The following is a 15,291-nucleotide window of genomic DNA, read 5'->3' as shown; positions in this document are numbered from 1 at the left end:
TTTAATGAATAAAAAAAGTCATTAGATGTGGCATGAACATTTTGAAGTAGAATAGAAACTTAGGTAGTAGATAAGTCACTTTGACCTTTTGTAGGATGTGCATTAGGAGGAAGACATAGACCGTTGAGAATGTATCAAGTGTGACTAGTGTGGATAAATAGTTCCACATTGGTTGGTAATGTGGAGACTTGAGCATTTATAAGTGAGAGAATCCACACACCTATCACCTTAAGGTTTTAGGTGAATATGTGGTGTGTCTCTCATAAAGATGTTGCTCTAGAAAAAGAAATCCCACAATATTCAATGCTCCCTAGTAAAAAACTCCCCTAACAATGGTATCAGAGCCTTTGGTTTCACAAAGGGACTAGGATTACTTGTATCAAAAGTCAACAGCGTTATGATGGTGAATAAGAAACGTTCCATTGAAGAGTGTCAATGGCACCAGTGTGGTGAATAAGAAACATTTCGTTCGATACAAGAATTTGTGGAAGAGAGAAGAGCTTTTACTTGAGGGGGGCTTTGTGGACTCACACTTGAGGGGGAGTGTTGAGAATGTATCAAGTGTGAGTAGTGTGGATAAATAGTCCCATATTGGTTGGTAATATGGAGACTTGAGCATTTATAAGTGAGAGAACCCACACATCTATCACCTTAAGATTTTGGGTGAATATGTGGTGTGTCTCTCACAAAGATGTTGCTCTAAAAGAAGAAGCCCCACAATATTCAATGCTCCATAGTGAAAAACTCCCCCAACATAGACGACGATGATAAATTTGCAAGAGATGAGTACTAGGTAACTTCATGTGAAAAGATGGATATGAGTAGTCAATGATAGACATGGATGTAATAATTGAAACAAGAGATTTTGAAATACATATCATAGTTTTGAAATATCCTTTAGTAAATAAATTCACATACATCTAATAAAGACAAAAATATATAGGTCTTACAATTGAAGTGGCTCGACTTAGTTCTCATACATCAAAACAAACTACAACAAAAAGATAATTAACATATTGATGAGTATTATTAAGGCAAAAAGTGAGGAATCATAACTTTGAAATTTTTTAGACTTCGATGACCTAATTAACAGTGAAGAAAATTTGAAAATCTTGTAGTAGAAGTGAAAACATTTGTAGGTGAGGTCTGAATGTAATAAAATCCATCTGACTCGTAGTATGTACTAATTATATGTTTCATAATTTAGTCTTATATAACAAAAGAATAAAGAGTGAAAATTATGTGTCAATTTAGACTTTGAGATAAACAACTAATATAAGCTAAATTGAATGGACAATTGAAAACTAAAAGGACGAAGTCATGAGATAAAGATGGAAAAGAAGTGGCTTAACCATGTCACTTACTTTTGTTTTTTTATTTGTCTCCAACTATAATGTGGACTTTTTTTTTATCAAAGTGTCCATTTTTTGAAATAATATTCCTAACATACCCCGTTTTAAAAATAATTTCCCATAATACCCTACTTTTTCCTTTGACTCGCTCATTCAAATGACAAGTTGTTGAAAGACGAAACATGGATGTATTGACTCACTCATTGATTGGACGAGTACTAACATGAATTTTTTTTCATGCATGAACTCGGCCAATGGATGACCGAGTGAATGAAGTGTTAAATTTTTTTGTTTTTTAAATTAAATTAATAAATCTAATGAATTAATTTTTTTTAAATACAATATTATGCCTTATTATTATAATTAATTATAAATACAATTATTACAATTAATTACAATTATTAAAACAATTTTTTAATTTAATGAGGCATAATATTACAACAATTTTTACAATTATTTTGTTTATGTAATAAGTAATAATATTTGTATTTAAAAACAAAATTAATTCATTTAAAAACAAAATTAATTCATTTAAAAACAATTATTATAATATCAATAAAATTATTATTACTTATTACAATTAATTATATGCCTCATTATATTATTTATAATTTTATTATTAAAACAATTTTTTAATTTACAAAAAAAATATTATTTTAAAAAAACATTATTTAAATATAAAAATAATTAGAAAACTATTTAATAATAATCCTAATAATTTAATTAACTAATAATATGGAATTTTTTACCATAGTCCCCTTTTTTGAAATAATTGTTTTTAAATAAATTAAATTATACCCCATTTTAATTGTAATAATTAAATAATAATTGTAACATAAAAATTCCTCTATTTCTAGCATGATAGATATCTATATATAGAATTTAATTTAAAATTAAATTAAAACAAAATGAATTATAATAACAATTATTTTGAAATTATTTTAAAATGAATTAATTGTAAGACAATTGTTTTTAATTGAATTAATTTTGTTTTTAAATACAATTATTATTACTTATTACAAAAACAAATAATTGTAAAAATTGTTGTAATATTATGCCTCATTAAATTAAAAAATTGTTTTAATAATTGTAATTAATTGTAATAGTTGTATTTATAATTAATTATAATAATGAGGCATAATATTGTACTTAATTCATTAGATTTATTAAATTAATTTAAAAAGCAAAAAAATGTAACACTTCATTCACTCGGTCATCCATTGGCCGAGTTCATGCATGGGGAAAAATTCATATTAGTACTCGTCCAATCAATGGGCGAGTCAATACAACCATGTTTCGTCCTTCAGCAACTCGTCCTTTGAATGGACGAGTCAAAGGAATAAAGTGGGGCATTCTCGGAAATTATTTTCAAAACGGGGTATATTGGAAATATTATTTCAAAAAAGGGGCATTGTGGTAAAAAAAGTCTATAATGTGATGTGTGGGTTTAGGTTCAGATTTTTTTTTATTATAAGAGAGGATAATTAATATAAACATGTTCGAAAGGTTCAAAGTCTAAAACCCAATAGCTAGCAAATGAGGGTTGAGATAATGAGATGTTAGAACTATCAATATCAATGTGAGCTATTATGGTCGATGATGAAACATTTGAAGCTTTAAACTTCAAGTAGGGGTGTTCCCTGTCAGTTTGGTTTGATTTTTGAAAGAATCTTATGTTCAAATCGATCAAAAATACATGGATTGATTTAGATTGAATTTGTACATTTGGGAATTTCTTATCCCACCATATGGGGTGGAAAAATAGCCTATGAGAAATCTAAAATGCCTCTCAGATTCCAGAGATGCATCTCTGGACGCACTTTGTCTTAAATCAAAATGTTAACTGATCTAGAGATGCATCTCTGTAATATTTTAAAACATACACCATGCATTCATTCTGAAAGGCGTTTTACACGCTTATTGTTCTGGAGAAGCATCTCCGTTTATTTTACGGAGATACATCTATGTAACCTATCAGAACAATGCATGTTATGTTTTGTTTATGTTTATTCAGATGAAGAATTATAAATGTTATGTACAATATAATGTGATGAGATTTGAAGCATACAATCGATATGCAAAAAATGACATATATAAATCCAGATGGTCCAAAAATGACATCTATAAATAAAATCAAAATATACGATAAAGTAGCATGAAGTGAAAATAAAATACAATCCATAATTTATCCAAAGGAATTATTATATAATATTACACTATTGCGTATGTCAGACTACATCTCTCTACCTCCTCCGGATCATCGGCCTTCAATACTCCCTGTCCTCCGGCGTTGTCTCTGGTATATTAATGCCTCATGTGCCTTCGTCATGATGGCATCTAGGACCTGCCTCACATCAAACCCATCAGGGAAGATACATCTTTTAATGCCTGCCTGCACAATCTCCATTATGTGACGACATTTAGACAAGACATCATGAGGATGATCTAAATTAATGTGCATGCTCCTCCTCTATTATTTCGTGATAAGTTGCCCTCGATGGATCTTCTAGAGTAACCAACACCATATACATATGTGACACCATAAATAACCACCTGATATACCCATCGACGTAGCTCCAGTCGCTCTTAGTTATGGTACTTAGTGACTCCTTCAGTACCATATGACTCTCATAATCATCAAACATGACATCCATCTGCCTACGTGTTAAAGTAGGAGGAGTAGAGACAACATGGTGTTTAGGAATGGTCTGAGTATGGACGAACTGTCGCATCACACACTCAGGCAGGTGAGGAGCAATGAGACGTGAGCGGAAATCCAACATTCCCGAGTATTATATTATCAAATTGCCGCATCTTACGGTGATCGACATATCTGTTGAACGACATGTCCTCAGCAACCAAGCGGTCAAGATACACTCTAAACGACGCTATCACATGGTTCCATCTGAGCGGAGGAAATGAAGAAGCACGCGACATATCCTTAATGTAAGTCATTACACCCGTCTAGCCAGAGATGCGCGGGAAGTGCTGGAGGATCCAAGCGTGAAGAGTGTTGGAACCTAAGAATCATCAATAATAGCGTTGCAAAGATTGAAATGAAAATGACACATAAATATTAAAAGACCAATAAATATTACAGTCAGTAGTGTCATGCTGCTTGTGACCTGCTTCCTCTTCCACCTACAACCCTCTTATAACTTCGAGTACAAGTATACCAAATAAACGACCCTCCAATTGTACTCATGGGTCCGCTCAAAGTCCTCTAAGTACCATAGGTTGATAACATCTGTATAAGTGACACCCTTGTCCACAAAAATTACAGTGCCAACCAAATATAGCATGTATGCTCTCATAGAATACACTCATATGTATATACTAGCACATGCCAATTTGGTCCTCTCTATCTTCGTCAGCGCAACCTCTAGGTCAACTCCCAGATAGTCTACCATCAAATCGAGTGTCTCGCCTTTGCTAATCCTCTCATGATATAGAATTTTCCCCTTGATCGGAAGATGTAGCAAATACAACACATTGGCGAGTGTGATAGACATCCCACCAAGTGAGAGATAAAATGAAGAGGTCTCGGTGTGCCATCTCTCCACGAATGCATTAAGAATCTCGTGGTTGACCGTAATATAACCAGGCATGCATAAGTCATTCATCCTGAATAGGGATAGAGCTGCTTGAAACCACTCCTCATTCGGATGAGGCAAGCTAGTAATCTTCCACATGTGGTTAATAAACTTTAGTATATCAAGGTCCTGCAGAAAAATAAATCAATGTCAAAAACTTGTAATGTATTAGTAAACATAAATTAAAAAGAATGAATCCAACTAATGTTACCTCTCTGTCCTAGATATGTATGGCAGTATGGTTTGGGTACAGAGGCAGTAATGACAACTCTAAAGGGCCTCTTCCAAATGTCTTAGGTGGCTATGGCCCATCATCCTTAGAAGACTTACCATCCAGAGGTGGCACTAGCTCAACAGCATCAACATCCAGAGGTGGCACTGTCTTAGAAGCACCATCCGTCAAAGGTGACACTGGTGCCTCAGGTACCACCGGTGACTCGGGTACCTCTGGCGCCTGAATAGTTGAAATTAGGCGTCTGCGGGAGGATGGATAGAATGATGCATCGGTAGGTGAAACCTGTCTCATACGGGAAGAAGAAGATGGAAAAGCATGAGGAGAAGCATGAGTTCTAGAAATAGATGTCTCTGCATGACCAAAGTGAACATGAACCTCCAAAACCTGACTCTTTTCCCGCCACATTGCTGCATGTTATGCAATCCACCTGTGCCTCAGTCTATCGTGTCTATCAGCCATAATATTTGTAATTAAACTAGACAATTAATATAAGTAACACTACAATAAGAAAATTACACATTGAGAATTTCCGAAGATGCATCTCTGGCTACTAGGAAACTAAACGTTGAAAAATTTCAGAGATGCGTCTCTAGAATTTTCTGCAAATGTTTAGGTCCTTCAATGGTGACAACGTAGACATGCAAACCTAAAAAACGGTTTGATCATGATTTTAAACAAACAAATATGGTTTACAGTACATATAAACTAACATTCTTGCATTTCCTACTCATTTGATACTTAAATCATCATTTTCTACTCATTTACATAAAAACTCAAAAAACTTATCAAAAGATCAAAAACTTACAAATTTAGACTTTACTTCAGTGTTGGGTGATGTTTCTGATGTTCTTGATGTTGATTGAAGATCCTTTGAGCTTGATTGTTTGATTTTGGACTTGGTTGATGAAAATTTTCTTGAGAGACTTTGATAAAGTTTTGAGTTTTTTTAGAAATGAGGAATGAGAAAGGCTCTTCCGCGATTTAAGCACTAAAAACTTCCTGAGATGCATCTCCGAAATAAGTTTGAAGATGCATCTCTGGAATATTTTAACGTTAAGTCATAATTTGGTGCGTTCAGAGATACATCTCCGAAATCTATGGGCATTTTAGTATTTTCATGCGGTGCCTTAGTAATATATATGGTGCATTAAGAAATTCATTGTACATTTTTGCGATGAAACCTAAATTGAATCAAATCGAAAAATAACAGATTAGTTTGAGTTGGATTGATTGGGTACACTAAAAACAAATGTGCAAAAATATTTTTATAAAAACTATATCAACTAATTTTTTATTATAATATAAAATTCTTAATATTTTTCGTGTCTCCATGTAGATTGTGAATGTCATAAATGCCGATTCATTTATTTTCTTCTTGAAGTTGAATATTTTATAATAGTTTTCATGATAATAACGATATAAATTATACAAATTAATTATGGTTGGCTGGAGTAGACGGACTCGCAGGTAAAATTTTAAAAAACCGTTGTCTGAATCAATTAACCTCGAGTTTCATTAATTTTATTTGATTTTTACTCGAACCAAAAAAATGTTCAACCCAAACACTTTGATTTGGTTTGATTTCCGATTTGTCTGAACCAATAAACAACGTAACTTCAAGTATGATGCGTACACATCATCGCATACCATATATTGTATTTAGTGTTTCTGAATTCATATTATCTTCCATTATCATTAGGCAAAGTCAAATTTACTAGTATTTCTAGGAAGCCAATAAGAAAATAACACTTATAATCAGAATAATGACCAAACCACTTGTAACAAAATCACTTAGGACATCTTCAACTACAACTTTCTTACCATTTCCACGACCAAAACTTCCTCCTCCACGACATGTAAAATCAAAAGCATAAGCATAATACATGTGAGATTGGTGAAATCTCAAAGCTCAAAATAGAAAGCATATGGTTCCGAACTAACTCATTATTCTTATGAAGGCCAAAAGGACCTAAATTATGTAGACACTATCTAATTTCTCAATCATGTTCTTTAAATCATCATTAGTAACAAGAAACGAAACATGTTTACAACTGATTCAACTCGATGTTGTCATCAATCATCAAAAGGGGACCAAATTATGAATAACATTATAAAGGTGTTGGTTATCACTAAAATATACATTTTGTCTTTTTTTTTTTATATAAATATTATAGAAGTTGTATACAAGTGAATGAACCAATAGAGAAGACTCGATAGATTGTCATATAAAAGACTAGTTAATAGTCTACTTGCTCTCATTAAACACACGATTCTTTATGCGAGTTTTTGTCTAAGAAACCTCATGTTTACACATCTAGCCAATTTAAATAGTTTTAATCGTTGAGTTTCGATAACCCAAGATAACAGAGAAAATGAAACTATTAACAATAGATAGATCCATACTAGATCCATACTTTTTAGTCTCATTCCCTAGGGATTATGAAGACATCTTAGACATAAATTGAATATATCAGGGTCAGAAAATAAATGTAATGTACTAACGAATTACAAAACAAAAGCACTAGAGCAAGAAACACACGTGAGTCAGCCTTTTGACGGTAAAACTCCGAAGAAAGGTGAATATGACAACGGTGATCCTGATGCCATCATAGTCACGTTGATTGCATGTTTTTGACTATTGAATCATGACAATTAGGGTTTTGTGACTCCTTACAGATCAGATGATTGTGAGCTCTAATACCAACTTAAGAATCTGGTTAAATGACTTGAAAGATTAGCTCTTAAATTGATCTTAATTATAATGAATATGGTACAGAAAATATCTTGATTATGGAAATAAATGAAGACAAAATTAATCCTAATAAAAACATGATTTTATACAAGGAACATCGAGGAAATAATCAAATTTGTGCTATATCTTAACACTCACGTTAAATGTTGAACTAAATTGAATTTGTTTATATATGTAGAGGTCCACAAACTAACAATGTGATTAGATCCCTAAAGTTGTAATTAGTAATTATAATCAAGTCCATAAACTAAAAAGCTTTTAATTGGATCTCCAAACTTGTAAATAATTAGTAATTAGACCATTGAATTTAGGGACCTATAAATATTTAAAAGTATAAAGACCTACTTAAAAGTTTAGTAATTCAATTAAAAAATAATAAATATTGTCTAATTAAACAACTTTGACAAATATTCACTACCAATTTTTGTCTTAAATAATAATGTCTTGGCATGAAGGCTAAAAGATGACTTATGCATCCCCACACACGACTTTATTTGATCATAGACAGTAACATCTTGCTGTTTTTTTAATCTGTTGGGTTGTTTTTGGACCCTCACTTCTCTATTCGAAGAGAAGAAGAAGAAAGAAACATGATAATTAAAAGACTAAATAATATATAGTCATACAATTTTCACATCAAAATATGTGTTTTCCAAGCTAAAGCTAGAGCTAGAGATAATAAGAAGAAGACCGTCGCTTTGAAAGCAAAAGCAAGCAGTTTGAGTCTCGACAATTTCCAACTGTCTAGTGAAATAGTGAAACTAACTAGTTTAACATGATCATACATCACTTAAACATACATAAACTTGGGTTCACAGCTCTTCAAATATGGACGTGTGCAAACCAGCTGCCATGCATAAATTATTATATTTGTGCCATCAACATCAACCATCCTTTCTGCAATAAAGGCATTGTAACATGACATGGTCGTTAAAACAGTAGCAGTGATTATAGATCACTTGTAACTTCTTGAGAAAAGATCCAAAGAAGTAAGACGCAACAATTGGTCATCGATTTCTTTTCTTGTTTTTTTCACAAGTTTTAAGAAAATTTCAGTAACCTAATAGAAAGTAATAAAGTTGTATACAAACCTTCACAGCATTCCTTTCTTGCGTTTCCATGTGTTCAATAAAAATTGTACTCCTTCCTTCAAAGTTGCTCTCTTTCCCGTTTTATAGTTCCATAACTCTGAGGTTACATATCGCCCACTAGGATTATATTCATTAATCTCTGTTAAAGATGCCACCACTGCATTATATGCCTTTTCACCCACTTCTTTTTTCAGTCCATTCAGCTTTTCATCGTCTTCTCGAATAAGTTCCTGAATCAGAACGTGAAACCAGATAACCAAGTGCAATTGTTAGAAGTTTCACCAAATCAGAAACAGCAAAGGGTAATTATAGATTAAAATGAATCTGAACCCATTGTATTCAAAAGTTAAACTTCCCTCTTTTGAACCGATAATCTGATATCAGCCTCAAAGGAGGGATTACATGGTATATCACTCATTCTCACTCTCTGAGGCTGGAAAACAGAGTAAAGAACAATGTGGGTGAAAATGCAACAAGGAGAATATGTGGTTGCTTCTCAAAGAATTCATACTCCAATGTTAAAGATTCAGTTATTGACCTATTCTTGGTTGTATATTCATTCTTTCTCCTATTGATCCCCTATGAAATTTCCAAACAGCACTCGACACCAGTAAGTTCCTTAGATGATAAAAGAGTGATAGAATAAGGCCACATATTCACTGTTTTCAATCTTCTTTCAGAGATAATATAAATATATAAATGATTAACCAAATTTGATTAAAAGTGATATGCAATAAAGCAGGTAGACTTCAGGATAATTTTATGAGAACCGTGTTTAATAGAAACATACTCTATGTTTCCCGTCAATCGTGACAACTTTAAATGGATGCCAGTCTGGGTCTTTTAGATACTCTTCCCACAATGAACATAGTTCTGTAGCTTTGTCTTCAGCTTCCTCCTCATTATATCTTTGCTTCATAGCTTCAAGGAATGGTTCAGTGTCAAGTTCCCCCATTCTCTTCACACCAATTTGGGCTCGAGTTGCTGTCTCTTTAATAGCCTACAAGATATAAAAAACATTATTACTAAATCTATCAAACAATATTGAACAGTAAAACGTATAAGAGAGGTTTGAAAATTGCAAGAATTTTTCAGAACACCGAGTCCAGTATAAAAGTAATGTAAAAAACTAGTAGTGAATGTAATGTAAAAAACTAGTAGTGAAACCTTCCAAGTAACACTGGATAGTAAAAAAGTATAAGAAAGCTTTAAAAATTGCAAGAGTTTTCGAAACATTAAGTCCATTATAAAAGCAATGTAAGAAATATGCAGTGAATAGTGAATATTGGCACAATGACGACTTGGTCCCATCTGCATAATCATATTATGGACCATTCACAGCATTTTGACCAATATGAATCAGTATGATGATACGGTGAGACTATAATTTTACTCAAGTCATTTTTAGTACCTTGTTCTAGACTTGGTTAATAAGAGAGTTGACCAAATAGAATAGACACACAAATATATATATATACCGCATCTGTGTTTCATAGAACACTTTAGGCAAATAAAATCATTAAATAAAAAGGCCAATTAGCCAAAGAGTTAAAGTATCAAAGAACTGGAAACCTGCTCCCCTTTGCACAGATGAACTTCCAATTAATATAATGAATTAATTAACTGGAATGCAGAGACCTATCTAGAAAAAAAAGTACTCTTACATTAATCAATTCTTTTCGAGCATCCTGCAGCTCATCGTTACTCTTACGCTCCTTGATGATTAGTGTTTGGTTCAATGCATCTAAGTCTTCAAGTACCTGTTCCTTCTCCCTTAAACCCTTTTGCAGATCATCTACCTTCTTCAAAACTTCTCCATCGTCATCGTCTTCTATGTGCTTCAACACACTTAGTGATCCTCTAAGTTGCTGAATCTCCAATTCCAGCTTTTGTTTCATATCCAGTTGTCTTTCAAGCTGAATGATTTTAGCATGGAGTTCTTCTTTTTGTTTCTGTATAATAGACATTCAAATAGTATAAATACTACATTACTCTGAACCTGACAAGCACACTTTTGATCATTAACAAAACTAATAAAAAGGCAGTACAAGGCAGTACAGACCTTTTGATCTTCAGCCAGTTTCAAAACATTTTGATCTGCTTTCAGTTGCTCTATTGAAGCCATCTGAAGAGAGCTATTTTTCGTTGTATTCTGAATAAACAATAAATGCCAGAGTTAAAGAAAGCCTTCTACAAGCTTCTGAAACAAAACATGACTTCAAAGACACAGTAAGAACATATTATATCAAAATTCTAGCTTCTAATCTCCTTTATATCCATATGCTATGTTTAAATATCTAATAGTAAATGGAATGAGAAGAAGAATGAAGTGAAATGGAATAAAATAGCCATTTCATATATATTTCTTTGAATATTTTTAACAAGGAAAGGAGAAAAGGACTTTGTTTCTCCCATACCTCCAAATTGGAGGGAGGAAAAGAGATTTCCTGGATGGGACAGAGTAAATGCATTTAATAAAATTTTATTGGATTGCTTCCTAGTTAAACAATCTAAACAATAGAACCTAGGATATTTCCATTTCAGATTTTTCCATTTCAGCTCTTTCTGTCCATCCACACGTAGTCTTAACGACGGTGAAAAGAGTAAAGGAAAAACAGAAAACCCCTGGTGTGAAATCATTAGCATACAACTATATTGGCAACTATTATTCTCTTCCTGTTCCCTGAGTTTCATATCCTTAAAAGCATAATAGAATATAACCACACATTGGATTTCACCATTTAAATTAGAGTCAACAGTTACTATTAAATATTGGTACTATCTTCTCCCACATCACACTTAAGTAACAAGGGAAGGGATCATTGCCAAGATTATGATCAGAGACACATTCAGTCGAAGCGCACAAATAGTCTATACATAGATTATAAGGTTCCACTGAGAACTCGATCATGAGATACTTTCCCTTTTAAAGTAAACACATCAGCGACCCATACACTAACTTGTTATGGATTCACAATCTTCAACAACGTACTACTCGAACAAAAATCAGTTTTATCATATTGCCAGTATTTTTGGAATTAATTATCCAAAGATTCAACTGAAAATAAATTCCCAACCAATAATTCCATGATCTTTAAACATGATAAGCAAAGTGGATATTGATTAACCTTGGTTGATAAATCCTTCATTGAAAGCACTAACACACCTAAGTATCAATCAAGTGGACAATAATTTGTCAAAAAAAAAACATATGAATAGTAATCAATACCATAAACAAAAAAAGTTGTTTCATCAATATAAAATTTTCAGGAATCCCAATCATAGGGGATGGAGCAAAATAAAATCACTATACCTCCTCAATATCCTCTGCCAACTTTTTTCTTTCACTTTCATTATGTGCTTCCCGTTTTTCCAAAGCAATTCTCCGCGATTCAAGCTCACTTTTCTGAGACTCCAGTTGCAATTTAAGCTTTTCATGATCATTAAAAATCCTTTGGAAGTGATCCTTAGCACTTGCCTGTATTTTTTTTATCTCTAAATTCAAAGATCACGAAATTTTAAATTAATAATCAATTCTTAAAATTGTAAAAGAAAGTTCAAGCATAATATTCGTCCGAAATCAATTAAACAATGCCATATTTGATGGTGCAATCATTGCAATGATTCTAGCAATATTTGGCTATTTCCGGACCTGTCAGGCCCCTGCCCCCCTTAATTGTCAAATTCAGACTCAACCTTTGGTAGAAACCACCAAATTGGCAGTTGTGTGTGTAACCAAAGCACCAGTTGCAAATCAGAAACACGAAAAACTAAACACCCACAACCACAACACATACAAGTCCTGATCCAAATTAGTGAAACTGAAAAGTAACTCAGGCTCCATAAATATAGATACCTTCATTATAAGATTGAATCAGTAAATCTTTTTCTGCCATGGCAAACTTCATTTTTTCTGTAGTCTCGGTGCATCTTGCTTCAATCTCATTTAAGTCCTTGTTCTTTTTTTGAATAATGTTGGTCAAATTGGACACAAGTTTATCTTGCCTTCGAGCTTCTTCTTCCATAAGTTCCGGTATGGTTTTGACATCAGCCATCTTTCGCAGATGTTCACCAATGATATTGTTCACATTGTAGTCATTTGCTCTGGCAACCCATCCATAAAGACCCGACTTCTGCCCGGTATTAGCAAGCCAATCCTTTTTCCCATGATGTTCTAACGCATATGCTTTTTCAAATGCAAGTGCATTATCTAAGCCAGGCCAGTTTTTATTGAATTCCACAAGAGCAGTTCCAGAGTGACCTCGGAAATTCCATAAAGGATTAACTCGAACTGGATTGAAACCCCTACTTCTATACTCATCTCTAATCTTGGAACCACTCGCCCCAACAGTGCGCCCATCTTGTGTTCGGCTAGTTGGAATATTAACTATTATCCCCATCCAAGGCCACACAAACTGCTCATCAGAATCAATAGGAGTGTCACTTTTATCATCAACCACTTCCGGCGGAGCATCTACATTCATAAGATCATTTTCCAAATATTTCACTAAAGCCAAATGAGTAGCCTTTTCTCTTGGCTTTCTCTTTTGTGAACTACTCTGACCCACCCCAGAAGCATGTTGCAGAAGCTCCTTATACAAATAATCTCGTTTTCTTTTCTTAGGACAGTATGGACAAGTAAACTTGGCATCCGAGGTCTTCACATTCTGACTTCCATTTTTCAGTTCTTCATAACATTTCTCTTCATACTCACCTATTTCAGAATCACTGACATCAGTATCCTCTTCAGAAGAGTGAGACATTATAGCACCTGAAAAACAAATTGTGTTAGGACATTATAGCACACACATTCTTCGCCAATCATGTGGTAATCAACCGAAAAATAAATCATCAAACCTAAAAAGCACAATCTTATGTCAAACCTAAAAATCAATTAAACTCACATGCATAGCTTGATCTAAAACCCAATTATAAACAAAAAAAAGGGGAAATGACTAGGTTTCATATTGAGCTTGAGAAAAGCGAAATGCAGAAATGGTATTGACGAATTTACCGGAAAATGCGGAGAGATTTTCACCGGAAGAAAAATCGGAAGCTCACTGAAGGATCTGGAAAAACGGAGTGTGACCTAATGCTCTACGAGAGAGGAATCATAAGAACTCAATAATGAAGTTCTGATTTTAGGGATTTGACAATGGAATCTCTGAAATGTTCAGCTATAATACTAATGAATGCGACTACTACTACACACTCGAAGCTACAGTAGGGGACTGTTTGTATGCGGTGCGGTCTTCCTCATCTTCGTGGTCTTCACTTTGATGATGCATTTACTATGCGTACTGATGCCACGTGGCGTATGGAAAATTGGGTGGTGAATTTTGGGGGTTTATGATTGGGGAACGGAACGGAGAGCCAGTGGTGCGAGTGCGTGATAGTGACACATGGTTACAAAATTCCATTGGACCCGACATTTGTTCTTACCATTTTATTTTTTATTTTATTTTTCTAGCCAAGATGAACGTTATTTTGACATTTTAAGATATAAAATCCTTAAATTGGCAAAAATCCTTAAATAGGCAAAAATCCTAATTAGCATTTTCTATAATTTAAGAAGCTAAAAAATATTTCTACAAACTTTCATAGCATTACATAATAGTTATTAAACAATAACAAAATAATAATAATAATAATAATAATAATAATAATAATAATAATAATAATAATAATAATAATAACTCTTTTTGCTATATTTACTAGAAGGATTAAATAAGTTATTAATCCTCATAAATATTGATATTTTCACTTTTAATTCCTCAATTTTTTTTTAAAGAATGATTCTCCAAATATTTTCGCCCACGCTATTGATTTCTTTTGTCAATGTCCGTTAACAAAAGCTGACGTAGCACATCACGTGAAAGTTTTTTTGTGACTAGGCATATACATGGGAGTGTCAGCGTGATAATATGTTGACGTAGCATACCACATGGCTAAAATCAACATTGTTCATGAACCCAGAAAAATTTGTAGCTAAAATCATAGCTAATTTGTAGCAAATACATTGCAAGAATTCTAGTTCTAAAAAGATAGAGTATGTTGATAGGGGGAAATTTCCTAGAACATGGTTGGCAGAATGAGTTTGAAATTGATTCAAAGCATGATGGATACACGATTTGCAGCTTAGCAGAGTGAGTTTTAATATATATATATATATATATATATATATATATATATATATATATATATATATATATATATATATAAATGTGTAATATTGCTTTGAAACCTTATCAATTGCTCATAGAATCCA

At 33.1% G+C, this 15,291-nt stretch overlaps 1 protein-coding gene across 1 annotated transcript; it reads right to left on the bottom strand.

Moving 5' to 3' along the window:
• Positions 1-8,523: 8,523 nt before the first annotated feature.
• Positions 8,524-14,333, bottom strand: LOC127083821 (protein INVOLVED IN DE NOVO 2). The gene is made up of 8 exons (XM_051024159.1): positions 14,038-14,333; positions 12,880-13,794; positions 12,337-12,518; positions 11,086-11,175; positions 10,688-10,975; positions 9,814-10,023; positions 9,024-9,253; positions 8,524-8,829 (listed from the first exon to the last, which is right to left on the bottom strand). The coding sequence occupies exons 2-7, from the start codon at positions 13,784-13,786 to the stop codon at positions 9,026-9,028; spliced, it is 1,905 nt and encodes a 634-aa protein (XP_050880116.1). The 5' UTR covers positions 13,787-13,794; positions 14,038-14,333; the 3' UTR covers positions 8,524-8,829; positions 9,024-9,025.
• Between the last annotated feature and the right edge of the window lie 958 nt (positions 14,334-15,291).

Source organism: Lathyrus oleraceus, chromosome 5, assembly GCF_024323335.1.
Source record: "Lathyrus oleraceus cultivar Zhongwan6 chromosome 5, CAAS_Psat_ZW6_1.0, whole genome shotgun sequence".
In the NCBI taxonomy this organism is placed as follows: domain Eukaryota; kingdom Viridiplantae; phylum Streptophyta; class Magnoliopsida; order Fabales; family Fabaceae; genus Lathyrus; species Lathyrus oleraceus.
Note: the sequence above shows the minus strand (reverse complement) of the source record. Positions and strands in the feature narration are given on the sequence as shown.